The following is a 14,331-nucleotide window of genomic DNA, read 5'->3' as shown; positions in this document are numbered from 1 at the left end:
TTTCATGCCTAACAATATTACTTACAAAAATTCCCGTTAAGTAACTTTTTTTTTTTTTAAAAAAAGATTTATTTTATTTATTTGAAAGAGTTACGGAAAGAGAGACAGAGACAGAGGGATCTTCCATCCGCTTGTTCACTTCCCAGATGGCCACAATGGCCAGGGCTGGGCCAAGCTGAAGCCAGCGAGCTTCCTGTAGGTCCCCCAGGTGGGTGCAGGGGCCCAAGCACTAAGACCATCCTTTGCTGCTTTTCCCAGGCCTTTAGCAGGGAGCTGGATCAGAAGTGGAGTAGCCAGGACTTGAACCAGTGCCCCATGGGATGCCAGTGTTGCAGGTGGCAGCTTTACCTGCTGTGCCACAACATCAGCCCCATTCACGTTTTTTAAATGTTTATGGACTTAATTTCACCCACTTGAAAGGCAGAGTGACAAAGAGATCTCCCATCTGCTGGTTCACTCCCCTAGTGCCTGCAGCAGCCAGGGCTACACCAGGCTGAAGCCAGGAGCCCAGAACTCCATCAGCGTGTCCCACGTGGGTGGCAGGGACCGAAGTATTTGGACAATCTGCTGCTGCCTTCCCGGCTCATTGGCAGGGAGTTGGATTGGAAACAGCAATCAGGACTGGAACCAGTGCTCCGCTGTGGGATGCCAGATCACAGGCAGCAGCTGAACCTGCTGCTCCACAGCGTCGTCACGAGAGTCCCACTTTTTAAAGATTTTTGTGTATTTGAGAGAGAGAGTTACAGAGAGAGGGAGCGACAGAGAGGAAGGTTTGCTATCTGCTGGTTCACTCCCCAAGTGGTCGCAACATCCAAACTGAAGCCAGGAGCCAGGGGCTTCCTTCAGGTCCCCCACGAGAGTACAGGGCCCACGCACTTGGGCCATCTTCCACTGCTTTCCCAGGCCATTAGTAGGGAACTGGATCGGGAGAGGAGCAGCTGGGACTCGAACCAGCGCCCATATGTGATGCCGGTGCTGCAACCAGAGACAACCTCCTATGCCACAGTGCTGGCCCCAAGTCCTGCTTTTTAGGAGTGTGTGTGTGTGTGTGGGGGGGTGTGTACAGAAAATGACAGAGAGCTTGGTCTCTCTTTGTAGCTCTACTTTCAAGTAGATGAAAATAAACAAACTATATATATATATATATATATATATATATATATATACAGAGAGAGAGAGAGAGAGAGAGGGAGGGAGGTTAGGGCTGGCGCTGTAGGCGCAGGTTAAATCATCTGCATGCGGTGCTGGTATCCCATATGGGCGCCGGTTCTAGTCCCGGCTGCTCCTCTCCCGATCCAGCTCTCTGCTGTGGCCTGGGAAAGCAGTAGAAGATGGCCCAAGCACTCGGGCCCCTGCACCCGCGTGGGAGACCTGAAAGAAGCTCCTGGCTCCTGGCTTCAGAGCAGCCCAGCTCCGGCAGTTGAGGCCAGTTGGGGAGTGAACCAACGGAAGGAAGACCTCCCTCTCTGTCTCTCCCTCTCTCTGTAACTCTACCTCTCAAATAAATAAATCTAATTTATAAAGAGGTTAAGTGTGTGACAGGTTTAAACTTGTTTTAAATATGCATAGTTTTGATGCCATGTAATTAACAGTGAATAACAAAAGAAGATACAATGATTGGGACGTTATTCATTGACTGACTTATGTGATCGATTAGTTTCGTTTTGATGTCAAGCTGCTTTGTGTGTTTAGAACATTGGGCCGGAAATTGAAATCTCCACCGTCGAGAAGCAGCGGAAGGAGCTGCAGCTGCTCATAGGCGAGCTGAAAGACCGAGACAAAGAGCTCAATGACATGGTCGCCGTGCACCAAAAGCAGCTTCTGTCCTGGGAAGAGGATCGGCAGAAAGTGCTGACCCTGGAGGAGCGTTGCAGCAAGTTAGAAGGTGAGGACCCGCTCAGCAGCGTCGTGGGGCACTGGTGTCTGTCGCTGGGGAAGGCAGGGAAGAAGAGCTCCTGCCGTCTGGGGTTTAGACTCACGGAAGATAGGCGGGCTACGAGCAGCCACGATCAGACAGGCACCACTGGTGAGGCAGACGCCTGGGGAGTCAAAGGATGCTAGGTGGAGCCCAGTTAACGTGGGGTGAGCTAGGTGCGCTCACCCTGACTTGAATGGCACACAGTATGTATCTGAAGCTAACCACCCCAGGGAACCCCATAAAGATGTACAACTTCCATGTGTCAAGATTGAAAAAAATAACAAGCGTGGGCAGCATTGTGGTGCCAGTAGTTAAGCTGCTGCCTGCAACGCTGGCATCCCGTACGAGCCAGCATCTCATACGAGTGCGGGTTTGAACCCCGGCTGCTGCACTTCCAATCCAGCTCCCTGCTAGTGCTCCTGGGAAAGCAATGGAAAATAGCCCAAGTACTTGGGCCCCTGCCACCCACGTGGGAGATCCAGTTGGAGCTCCTGGTTCCTGGCATGTTGCAGCCATTTGGGGAGTGAACCAGCAGACAGAAGATACTCTGTTTGTCTCTCACTCTCACTCTGCCTTTCAAATAAATAAATCTTAAAACAAACAAAAAAAACCATGGAACAAGAGTCATGGTGTATTTAGAGGACGTTTTAAGGAAGAATATGAGTGAAGACGGCTTCTGCCCACCCACTGCTCAGGTCTGAAGCTTCCAGTATTGTACTTAAGTACCTAAAACAGTCTTTTCTACCACATTCTAAGGCTGTTGTACTGGTCGGGAAGATGCTGGTGGGAGTTACGGGGCGCAAGCTTGGGAAGATGTTTGCCAGTCTCTGGTAGCGTGGAGGGTGCACATGCCCCACGCCCAGCATCCCACTCCTGGGGATATACTCACCCTGCGGTGCGCATGCGAATCACCTGAGGGTCTTGTCAGGATACAGATTCTGGTTCGGTCGGGCTGGGGCTGAGTCTGTTTCCTGCAGGTTCCCAGGTGGTATCAATGCTGCCAGTCCAAGGGCCACAGGGAGGCTCTAGAGAAAATCTTGCAAAAATGTATGGAAATGAATATTCAGGGGTGGGCGTCTGGCCTGGCGGGTCAGACACTGGTTACGATGCCTGCATGCAGAGTGCCTGGGTTCGATACCCAGCTCGGCTCCTGACTCCAGCATTCTGCTAATGAGGACCCTGGGAGGCACTGGAGACCAGGTTGAGTTCCCAGCCCCGGCCCAAGGGCCGTGTGGTGCATTTGGCCGTGAGCCAGCGGGCGGGAGCGCTTGGGTGCTCCCCCTCCCCCTCTCTCTGCCTCTCAGAATTGCTGCGAGGAGGCGGCAGTGCCGTCCCCTCTCGCCCTGCCTGCCTGTGGTCTTGCTGCAGGTGTCCCAGGAACCTGGCTTTGCTTTCCAAGAGGAGGACATTCAGAGCAGCGTTGTTGATCATTGGGATCATCATCAGGCACGGCCTGGATAAATAAATGTTTGACCATCTCACGGCCTGTTGTGTAGCAAGGTCGTGTGCAAATGTGAGTCGGCAACAGTGTGAGTGGATCCCAGGATCCGCTTTGCAAATAGAATTCCCAGAGTGTCTGAATCCCTGTCTGGGTCACCTGAGGCTGTGTTTTAGGGATGCGGGTGGTGGGTGCGGTGGGAGCTGCAGGGGCTGTGGAGGAGGCACGACCGGGGCTCGCGCCTGAACGGCAGAGGGTTTCCTGGGGAGAGCTGTGCTGTAGAGCAGTGCTTAGTGCGGGTTCACTGTCCAGCCCCCGATTCTGAAAACTGCGCGTGCTCAGGGGGCTTCCCAGCTGCCCCGAGTAAGCACCGCTGCCGTTCCCCCCAGGCGAGCTGCAGAAGAGAACCGAGATAATCCGGTCCCTCAGCAAGAAGGTGAAAGCGCTCGAGTGCAGCCAGGCCGAGTGCCAGGCGGCGCTGCAGAAGACGCAGCTGCAGCTCCAGGAGATGGCGCAGAAGGCCACGCACTCTTCGCTGCTCTCCGAGGACCTGGAGGTGGGTGCGCGGGAAGGCGTCCTGCATGTGGGTGGCCGTGGCGCTGTCCTGCCCGGAGCTCCGCGAGGTGTGCTCAGCGGCTGTGTCGCTGGGTTGAGGAGCATCCCCCATCGCACGAGCAATGGGTTCTTTGAGGAGGCTTGTCTCAAGGCTGAGAGGGCCTTGTAGCTTCCAGTATTTCCTTCCTCCCTTCCTCCCTTCCTCCCTTCCTCCCTTCTTTTTGACAGGCAGAGTGGACAGTGAGAGAGAGAGAAAGGTCTTCCTTTTTCCATTGGTTCACCCCCCAGTGGCTGCTGCGGCCGGTGCATCTCGCTGATCCGAAGCCAGGAGCCAGGTGCTTCTCCTGGTCTCCCGTGTGGGTGCAGGACCCAAGCACTTGGGCCATCCTCCACTGTACTCCCGGGCCACAGCAGAGAGCTGGCCTGGAAGAGGGGCAGCCGGGACAGAATCCGGCGCCCCGACCGGGACTAGAACCCGGGGTGCTGGCACCACATGCGGCGGATTAGCTATTGAGCCTTGGCACCGGCCTTTTTTTTTTTTTTTTTTTTTTTTTTTTGACAGGCAGAGTTAGACAGTGAGAGAGAGAGACAGAGAGAAAGGTCTTCCTTCCGTTGGTTCACGCCCTAAATGGCTGCTATGGCCAGTTCTGCGCCGACGCCAAGCCAGGAGCCAGGTGCCTCCTCCTGGTCTCCCATGTGGGTGCAGGGCCCAAGCACTTTGGCCATCCTCCACTGCCTTCCCAGGCCACAGCAGAGAGCTGGACTGGAAGAGGAGCAACCGGGACTAGAACCTGGTGCCCATATGGGATGCCAGAACCACAGGCGGAGGATTAACCAAGTGAGCCACAGCGCCAGCCCCTATTTTTATTATTTTTAAAGATTTATTTATTTATTTATTTGAAAGGCAAAGTTACAGAGAGGCAGGGGAAGAGAGAGAGAGGTCGAGAGAAAGAAGTCTTCCATCCACTGGTTCACTCCCCAGTTGGCTGCAACAGCTGGAGCTGAGCCAATCTGAAGCCAGGAGCCAGGATTGTCTTCTGGGTCTCCTACGCTGTCAGACCCTTGCCAGCAAGGGTCCAACGCAGTCACGACACGGTCACTGTTTCTCGGTTCTCAAGGAACTTTTACTTGTGGGGGCAGAAGGAAAGAGTGAGGGGAAGAGAAGAGAAGGAGGAGCTCCAAGCCCAATTCCCAATGTCTCTTTATACCCCAAGTCCGTGGAGCATCCGCTCCACAGCCAATAGCGGCTCTCTTCCCGTGCAGTTCACGCTGGTATCGTCCAATCAGATGAAAGGACGCGTATAGTCTCAGGTGGAAAGTTCACCTGCTTCACCTGGTTCTTCCTGGTGGTTTATGCAGAGTCCGTCCTGCCTCAACTTCATCTGTTTCACCGGGTTCCTCCTAGTTGTTTATGCAGAGTCCATTCTGTTTCATCTGTCTCACCTGGCTGTTTTCGTGGGCCTTTTGGTCCACCGATTGCTGCAAGCTATGCAGATGAGGAGGTTCTCACAGGTGGCCAGCCTGCGGTTCCCCACACTACGCAGCTGCAGGGACCCAAGGACTTGGGCCATCTTCTACTTTCCTAGGCCATAGCAGAGAGCTGGATCAGAAGTGGAACAGCCAGGGTTCAAACCAGTGCCCATATGGGATGCTGGCACTGCTGGTGGCAGTTTTACCTGCTATGCCACAGTGCTGGCCACATCAACCATATTTTTTAGAGCCATTCTAAATTCACATCAAAATTCAGTGGGAAGAACAAACTTCATTATGTGTGCCCCTGCCCCTACATGCAGAGCCTCCGTGTGCCCCGGGTCTGCACACATGCCCTCTGTGTGCCCTGTGTGCACACGCACGGCCTCCGTGTGCCCTGTGTGTACACGCATGCCCTCTGTGTGCCTTGTGTGTACACACACAGCCTCCGTGTGCCCTGTGTGTACACACACGGCCTCCGTGTGCCCTGTGTGTACACGCACGGCCTCCGTGTGCCCCGGGTCTGCACTCATGCCCTCTGTGTGCCCTGTGTGTACACGCACGGCCTCCGTGTGCCCTGTGTGTACACGCACGGCCTCCGTGTGCCCTGTGTGTACACGCACGGCCTCCGTGTGCCCTGTGTGTACACACACAGCCTCTGTGTGCCCTGTGTGTACACGCACAGCCTCTGTGTGCCCCAGGTCTGCACGCATAGCCTCCATGTGCCCCGGGTCTGCACGCATGGCCTCCCCAACTCTGAGGACCTGCAGCACCAGGGCGTTTAGTCAGTGATGCATTTATGTGGGCGCAGTGTTGTCACCTGAAGTCATTGTTCACGTTCGGGTTCACTGTCTCCTTCTGTTGGTTTTGGCAAATCACAGTGGCACATGCTCACGGTGTGGCGCCTGCAGAGCAGCGCCACTGCCCTCCCCTCTCCCCTGCTGATACCGGTGACGCTGATCTTTTTGCTATCTCTATAGCTTTGCCTTTTCTAGAATGTTAGTTGGAATCATGTAGTGCAAAGATACCTCAATACGTGCGTGGAAAAATGAGATAAAAGATAAGTTTATTTTGGCTCAAAATATTTTTAATTCCGTGCAAGGTTTTTCATGCTACGCATTTCCATGGACTGTTTGAAGCCCCCTGCATATAATCTTTTCAGACTGACTTTTTCACTTAGTACCATGCCTGTAAGTTTCTTGCTGAAGGTGTTTGCAAAAAATCTGCTTATCTTTTTTTTTTTTTCAATTTGTAAGTACAGCATAAACACAACCAATTATAGCAGATAGGATGCTGTTTTTTTTTTCTTTAAAGATTTATTTATTTGAAAGTCAGAGTTACACAGAGAGAGAAGGGGAGACAGAGAGAGAGGTCTTCCATTCACTGCTTCACTCTGCAATTGGCCACAATGGCTGGAGCTGCACCAATCCGAAGCCAGGATCCAGGAGCTTCTTCCGGGTCTTCCATGCAGGTGCAGGGGTCCAAGGACTTGGGCCATCTTCCACTACTTTCCCAGGCCACAGCAGAGAGCTCTATTGGAAGTGGAGCAGCTGGGACTCAAACTGGCACCCATATGGGATGCCAGCACTGCAGCCCAGCCGGCAACTTTACCCACCATGCCGCAGCGCTGGCCCTGAGTGCTATGGTTTGAAAACAGCTGGTGAATGGGAATATTCTAGTGTGAACTTTTTTTAGCATAGAAATTTTGAAATGCACAGAATTCACTGGTGCTCCTTTATTTCAGCAAAGGAGATTGCTGACTTATCCAGTTCTCATTCATTCATTGTCTCCTTTCTTCACAACCTAAAATTATACATAGGAGAGATTAGCAAGCAGGCGTGTTCACTCCCATAACCAGCATAATCAGGAGGGTGAAGTTGGGTACTGGAGGAAGGAGAGTCAGAGGGGGAAACAGACGCTATTCCTGTGCATGGTTTCTTAGTTGGCTCTCTTTATTTCTTTAAGATTTATTATTGTATTTATTTTGAAGGCAGAGTTACAGAGTGAGAGAGGGGGAGAGAGAGATCAAGATCTTTCATCTGCTGGTTCACTCCCCAAATGGCTGCAGCAACCGGAGCTGGGCCAGACCAAGGCCAGGAGCCAGGAGCTTCTTCTGGGTCTCCCACATGGGTGCAGGGGCCCAAGGACGTGGGCCATCTTCTGCTGCTTCCCCAGATGCATTAGCAGGGAGCTGGATCAGAAGTGGAGCAGCCAGGACTTGAACCCTATGGAATGCCGGCATTGCGGGGGGTGGCTTCACCAGCTACGCCACAGTGCTGGCCCCGGCTCACTTTATTACACAGAAATGTTACAGAAGAAACAAAACAGAGGAATGAGCCCAGACTGTGGCTACTGGTGGTAATGAAAGCTTTCAAAGGACTCAGTCGGTGTTCTGTGTGCTGTTCCCTTGCAGGCTAGAAATGAAAATCTCAGCAACACGTTGGTGGAACTCTCTGCTCAGGTGGGGCAGCTACAGGCGCGAGAGCAGTCCCTCACCACCATGATCAAGCTGAAGGTAACAGAGCAGAGGGCTGTGGAGCTCCCCACATGGCCCGGAGGCACGGGGAGAAGCTAAAATGATGTCCTCAAAGCCCTGGGAGCGGCAGAGGGGCTCCGTCATGGCTGGGGTGCCTGAATCCCCTTGCTTTCCTCCCAAGGACCCACAGATGGGAATCAGATTGGTTGGTGCCATTTTGTGTGTCAGCAATCAAGCGGTTGCCATGGTCACTAATGTTGTAGACAAGTGCGGTGGTCCTCGGTGTCTTTTGCTGTGGGCTGCCTTGGACCCCAGTTAATAGGGGGATGGTGTTGGTGCAGCAGGTGTGGGGAGTCATCTGGGTATTTATGACATCATCTTCACTTGCCTGCAGTGGATTCGTGGAATTCCTAGGCCCTCCTGTGGGTGCCTCGGCAGGGTCTGTGCAGGCCGTTCCCCACCCTGGAATGGGCCACTTGTGCTACTTTCTGTGGGGTTTTTCCCAGCACGGTCATGATTTAAAGGGGTATGGGTGGGCTCTCTTGAAGTTAATCAGAGTGTTTAAAATCTACAGAACTGGGCCGGTGCCGTGGCTCAACAGGCTAATCCTCCGCCTGAGGCACTGGCACACCAGGTTCTAGTCCTGGTCAGGGCACCAGATTCTGTCCCGGTTGCCCCTCTTCCAGGCCAGCTCTCTGCTATGGCCCGGGAGTGCAGTGGAGGATGGCCCAAGTGTTTGGGCCCTGCACCCCATGGGAGACCAGGAGAAGCACCTGGCTCCTGGCTTCAGATCAGCGCAGTGCACCGGCTGCAGTGCGCCGGCCGCAGCGGCCATTGAAGGGTGAACCAACGGCAAAATAAGACCTTTCTCTCTGTCTCTCTATCACTGTCCACTCTGCCTGTCCAAAAAAAAAAGTCTACAGAACTGTCTTTAGTCCAGCAGTGGCCATTTTATTGGCTTCCACACTGCCATGGTTTCCCTTGTAGCCGCCATGGTTTCCCTCTTGCCAAGCCATGGTCCTAGGGAAGCTGGCGCGAGGGCCTTCCCTGCAGCATGGAAACAGGGGATCAGTGAAGCAGGAGTTGGGCTTTTGTTCTCATGGCAGCGGTCTCTATTAGAGGCGAATGCTCTCCAGGGCGTAGTTACCACAGGAGGAGGCAGGAGCCCAGGCGTGGTCTGAAGGAGACTGGCTCACTGGGATCACGCACCTGTGAGCGCTGTTGCTCCGGGCCCTGGCCTGCTCACAGGTTGCACTGGGTTTGAGTCTGCCGAGCCCTCTTGCTCCCATCCGTCCTCCTGCAGGGGGAGGCTCGGACTCTGAGCTTTTCCAGAACGCAGCCTGTGATGCCAAGCAGGGGTGGAACCCGTTATTAATTGTTATTCTACCTGATCCGGAAGGGGAGAGCCTTTCCTGGTTGTTTTAGACCTTTGGTATTGTTTGAATTCCTTTTAGCAAGCAGGCACCTTCCTGTAATTCAGACAACTCAACAATACAGCTCTCACGTGCCAGGTTGGGGCTGAGGTTGTGGGGGCCCTCGGGAGGGGTCTCCCCACCCCAGGCTGTCTGGCCGCCCATGGCTGTCTCCTCTGGAACCTTCTGAGGGACAGGAAGTGCAGAGGCAGCACGGGGTCTGTGTCTGTCGCGTGGCTGTGACCACGCCACCTTGCTGTTACTGCATGAGGAGCGCTTAGGGCGGAGGCTGACGCTCAGTGACAGCCTCATCTACGTCACCTTTTCTCACCAGCTAGAGGGAGTTAACAATCCAGTGTAACCATTTTCCAATTTGGTTTTTAGGACAAAGATATCATTGAGGCAGTCAATCACATTGCCGACTGTTCGGGTAAATTCAAGTTGTTAGAGCACGCTTTACGCGATGCCAAGATGGTGGAGACTTGTATTGTGAAGGAAAAGCAAGACTATAAGCAGAAGTTAAAGGCGCTTAAGATTGAAGTCAGCAAGCTGAAAGGTAAGGCCGAGACGTGGGTCCCAGGTGGCCGTGGCCAAGTTGCGGGGCCCAGGTGGCCGTGGCCGAGACGTGGGTCCCAGGTGGCCGTGGCCAAGTTGCGGGGCCCAGGTGGCCGTGGCCGAGACGTGGGTCCCAGGTGGCCGTGGCCAAGTTGCGGGGCCCAGGTGGCTGTGTGTGCACGAGACACAGGGCCCAGGTGGCTGTGGCCGAGACACGGGTCCTGCAGACGCACGTTTCATTTGGACTCCGTCTGATACTCACGAGTGGATCTGTTCTGGGCCTTACCTGGTAACATGAGTTATCTGCTGTGTTTACATAGAACTGGGCAAATGACAAAGTGGGGGAGGTGCACAGCGCCTCGGATGTGAAGGGAATCCTGCCCTGGTGTAGGGACCGTCCTCGTCAGTGTCGCTACGCCAACGTGGGGGAAGAACTCGGAGCTTCCACTCCCTCTCCTGGTGTCACCGAGCACGTCGGTGTGTTCCCCAGCCCAGAACCTGTTCTCTCAGACCCCACGTGTCCTCACTGAGGAATTTGCGTGTAGCCCCAAGTCCGGCCTTCCCTCCCCTTCCAGGAGGGCAGTGGGAAGGCGGGAGGCTCTGGGCCTCGGTTGCGTGGTCCCCTCCTGAGTCCGTCACCGCCTGCAGCCGACCCTGGGGGGACTCCAGGGTACTCAGCTGTGACAAGAACACCTCACGCGCAGGCTGCGGGGCTCTGTGCCAGCGACAGAGGCGTTTCTTGCCTTACCCAGTCCTGTTCAAGGGAGCCAGGAAGGAAGCAAGGGGGATGGGCAGGGTTTGTGGCAATGATTGGATTTTGTCCTAAGTGCAGCGGAAGGGCTTTTAACCGAGAAGTGACGTGAGCAGATTCTTATTTTTCAAGACTCTGCTCTGTGCACTGGGCTGCAGCCAGGGAGGCAGGGCCGGAGCAGGGAGACCAGCAGGAGGGGGCAGAGCTGTGGCGGGGGTCACGTGCGGGGTTCGGCCATGGCTGCAACAGGACATTGTGGCAAGGGGAAGGGTGCTGGGCATGCGAGCTTCGTTGCAGGCTCGCTGTCCTGGGCACTGGTATTTATCTGTGGCCTTTCCCCCTTGTGTCTGTGAAGACGACCTCAATGAAAAGACCACAGAAAATAACGAGCAGCGGGAGGAGATCATTCGCCTCAAGCAGGAGAGGAGCGGCCTGCACGACGAGCTGGTGTTTACTGGTAAAAGTAGATGACTTCTTTTAATGAGTTTTTTTTTTTATTTTATTTTTATTTTTTTGACAGGCAGAGTGGACAGTGAGAGAGAGAGAGAGACAGAGAGAAAGGTCTTCCTTTGCCGTTGGTTCACCCTCTAATGGCCGCCGCGGTAGGCGCGCTGCGGCCGGCGCACCGCGCTGATCCGATGGCAGGAGCCAGGTGCTTCTCCTGGTCTCCCATGGAGTACAGGGCCCAAGCACTTGGGCCATCCTCCACTGTACTCCCTGGCCACAGCAGAGAGCTGGCCTGGAAGAGGGGCAACCGGGACAGGATTGGTGCCCCGACCGGGACTAGAACCCGGTGTGCCGGCGCCGCAAGGCGGAGGATTAGCCTGTTGAGCCATGGCGCCGGCCCTTTTAATGAGTTTTTAAAAAAATATTTTTATTTGTTTGAAAGGTAGTTACAGAGAGAAAGGTCTTCCATCCGCTGGTTCACTCCCCAAATGACCACAATGGCTGGAGCTGGGCTGATCTGAGCTTCTTCCTGATCGCCCATGTGGGTGCAGGGGCCCAACCACTTGGGCCATCATCTGCTGCTTTCCCAGTCCATTAGCAGGGAGCTGGATCAGAAAAGGAGCAGCCAGGACTTAAACTGGCGCCCATATGGGATACCAGTGCCACAGGCGGAGGCTTAGACTACCGTGCCAGAGTGCCAGCCCCATAGGTACATGATCTTAAATGACTGAATAGTTGTGCTCATGGAGCCTGGGCTGTTCCGTGAATCCTCTGTGACAGCTGGTGGAATTAGCCCTCTCTCAACAGAGCTGTGTTACATTTTCAGGTTTCTTTAAACACCCCGTGCGGGACTGGGACCAGGCAGAGAGTTGTAACGCTGTCTGCCTGCCCACACCGTCCGTTTCCTCTTCTACAGAATGAGGCGCGCCACTTGCCCCGTGCGGCCTGCGACCAGGCCTGTCACTGAAAGCCTCATCTTCCTGCTTGAAAAGCCACTTGAAAAATCCCCAAGTGGGCGTCTGCTGCAGTGGCTAAGAGGCCACGTGGGGCACCTGCATCCATATCAGAGGGCCTGGGTTCAAGTCTTGCCTCTGCTTCTCGTCCAGCTTCCTGCTAATATTTGCCCTCAGAGAGAGCAGACGACGACCTACGTTCCTGGATCCCAGCCACCCACGTAGCAGACCCAAACAGAATTCCTGGGTGCTGGCTTCAGCCTGGCCCAACCCTGGCTGTTGCAGGCACTTGGGGAGTGAACTTGTAGATGAAAGATGTCCATCTCTCTGAATCTCTACCTTTCAAATAGAAGGAAAAAAAGTGTTCTTTAAAAGAACCTAACGGGTCAGTGTGTGGTGCAGCAGGGTAAGTCACCACTTGCAGTGCCAGCATCCCTCATCAGAGCACCGGTTTGACTCCCAGCTGCTCCACTTCCCATCCAGCTTCCTGCCATTGCTCATGGAAGCCATGGAAGATGGAAGATGGCCCAAGTGCATAGGCCCCTGCCACACATGTGAGAGACCCAGGTGGAGTTCCAGGCTCCTGGGTTTGGCCTCAACCAGCCCTAGCCTTTGTGACCATTTGGGAATGAACCAGCAAATGGAAAATCACTCCCTGTCTTTTCCCTCTTTTTGTCTGTCCCTCTGCCTCTCAAATAAATAAGTAAATCTTTTTTTAAAAAAAAAATCTTACAGATCAATGCAGAGAGGACATTTGTAATTTTGCAAATACTAGGTAAAACTGGAAACTCAACATTTTTCCAGTTTTGCAAATACATCACGTACAATTATTATATTTAGAAAAATACTCATGTGTTTTATTATATCAGTGTGACCTTAAAATAAGAATGTAGGGAGGACATTTTCTGGATTTAAAGCAAGTTTCCTAATGTCCTCTTTGGATAAACATGAAAATCACATTGGGTCCCCTGCCCACTGCCTCTCAGCATGTGCACTGGGCATGACCCCACCCTCTCCGCTCCAAGCTGAGCCTCCGTGGTATTTGGAGCTTATTTGTATCCCTGCCAGCCACAGATTTTACTGGGTTTCGTTTTGATAGCAAAATCATAGATTTGGAGGCAAAGTTCAAAATGGGAAATTAGATGAACAGTTTTGACTCTGCTCATGCCTACCCTCCATCCCTCTTTCTACGGAAGAATAAGTTTCTGAACACTAAAAGGACAAACATCATATTCCATTGAAGATTGTCAGGTGAAGTGGAATTCTTGTCTCCGTAGAGGAAGGAGGAAGGCAGTGTGATCCTCCACCACGAGAGGGCGCTGTTTGCATTTCTGGGGTTGCTGGGCCGCCATCACTGGCTCCTGTTTCTGGCTGTGCTGGTGCCTGGCCCCCCGGGAGTTGTGGAGAAGCTCCCCGCCCCACGGAGAACACAATGCTTTACAAATGCTGCGCACAGAGTGCCTGTGGCAGTGGGGAGAGGGCTTTGGATGTTTGTGACATCGTCCGCAGGCCATACAAGATCATCAGCTCACACGTCCGTCTGCTGTGGAGTTACTGAGTGTAAGCAGTGCCTGCGGCTGCCGTGGCAAGGCCAGGCCAGATGATTCGATGATTCTGTGGGCCGTGGACAGCCCGTGGGCCAGACGTCCCCCAGCACTGCTGTAGGGGTTGGAGGAAGCGCTACAGGGTGGCTGCCAGTGCCCCTTCTCGATGCCTCACTCCTCAAACTCATGCATCCTATTATGTGTAGCTGGGGAAAGTATGTGGAATTGGTTGGGTGATATCACAGCCTATTTTGTGAAATAACTTTTCTGTCATTTCCTAAGCTGATTCCTTTTTTTCTCTTCCTTTTCAAAGTTTTATTTATTTATTTGAAAGGCAGAGTAGCAGATTGAGAGGGAGAGACAGAGATCTTCCATCTGTTGTTTCACTTTCCAAATGCCTGCAATAGCCAGGGCAGGGCCTGGCGAAGCCAGGAGCCAGGAGCTCCATCCAGGTCTCCCACGTGGTGGCAGGAACCCAAGTGCTTGTCATCATTTGCTGCCTCCCAGGCACGTTAGCAGGGACCCAATTCAAAGTCCAGAGTAGGGGCCGGTGCTGTGGTGCAGCAGGTTAAGTTGCTGTCTGCAGTGCCGGCATCCCATGTGGACACCGGTTCAAGTTCCGGCTGCCCTGCTTCCAGTCCAGCTCCCTGCTAGGGCACCTGGGAAAGCAGTGGAAGATGGCCCAAGTACTCAGACCCTGCATGCACGTGGGAGACCCAGAAGAGGCTCCTGGCTTTGGCCTGGCCCAGCCCCAGCCATTGCGGCGATTTTGGGAGTGAGTCAGCAGAGGGAGATTCTCTCTCTGTCTCTCC

General features: G+C 53.7%; 1 protein-coding gene across 4 annotated transcripts in view; it reads left to right on the top strand.

Annotated features, from left to right (window-relative positions):
- CCDC62 (coiled-coil domain containing 62) overlaps positions 1-14,331 on the top strand; it is a 42,182-nt gene that overhangs the window by 1,880 nt on the left and 25,971 nt on the right. For all 4 annotated transcript variants that reach the window (XM_062182019.1, XM_062182018.1, XM_062182017.1 and 1 more), the window contains exons 2-6: positions 1,693-1,885; positions 3,746-3,912; positions 7,795-7,896; positions 9,654-9,825; positions 10,931-11,032. In XM_062182019.1, the coding sequence (XP_062038003.1) occupies positions 1,693-1,885; positions 3,746-3,912; positions 7,795-7,896; positions 9,654-9,825; positions 10,931-11,032 (736 nt within the window). The remainder of the gene's footprint in view (positions 1-1,692; positions 1,886-3,745; positions 3,913-7,794; positions 7,897-9,653; positions 9,826-10,930; positions 11,033-14,331) is intronic.

Source organism: Lepus europaeus, chromosome 23 (genome assembly GCF_033115175.1).
Source record: "Lepus europaeus isolate LE1 chromosome 23, mLepTim1.pri, whole genome shotgun sequence".
Taxonomy (NCBI): Eukaryota; Metazoa; Chordata; class Mammalia; order Lagomorpha; family Leporidae; genus Lepus; species Lepus europaeus.
This window is presented reverse-complemented; position numbering and strand designations above follow the sequence as displayed.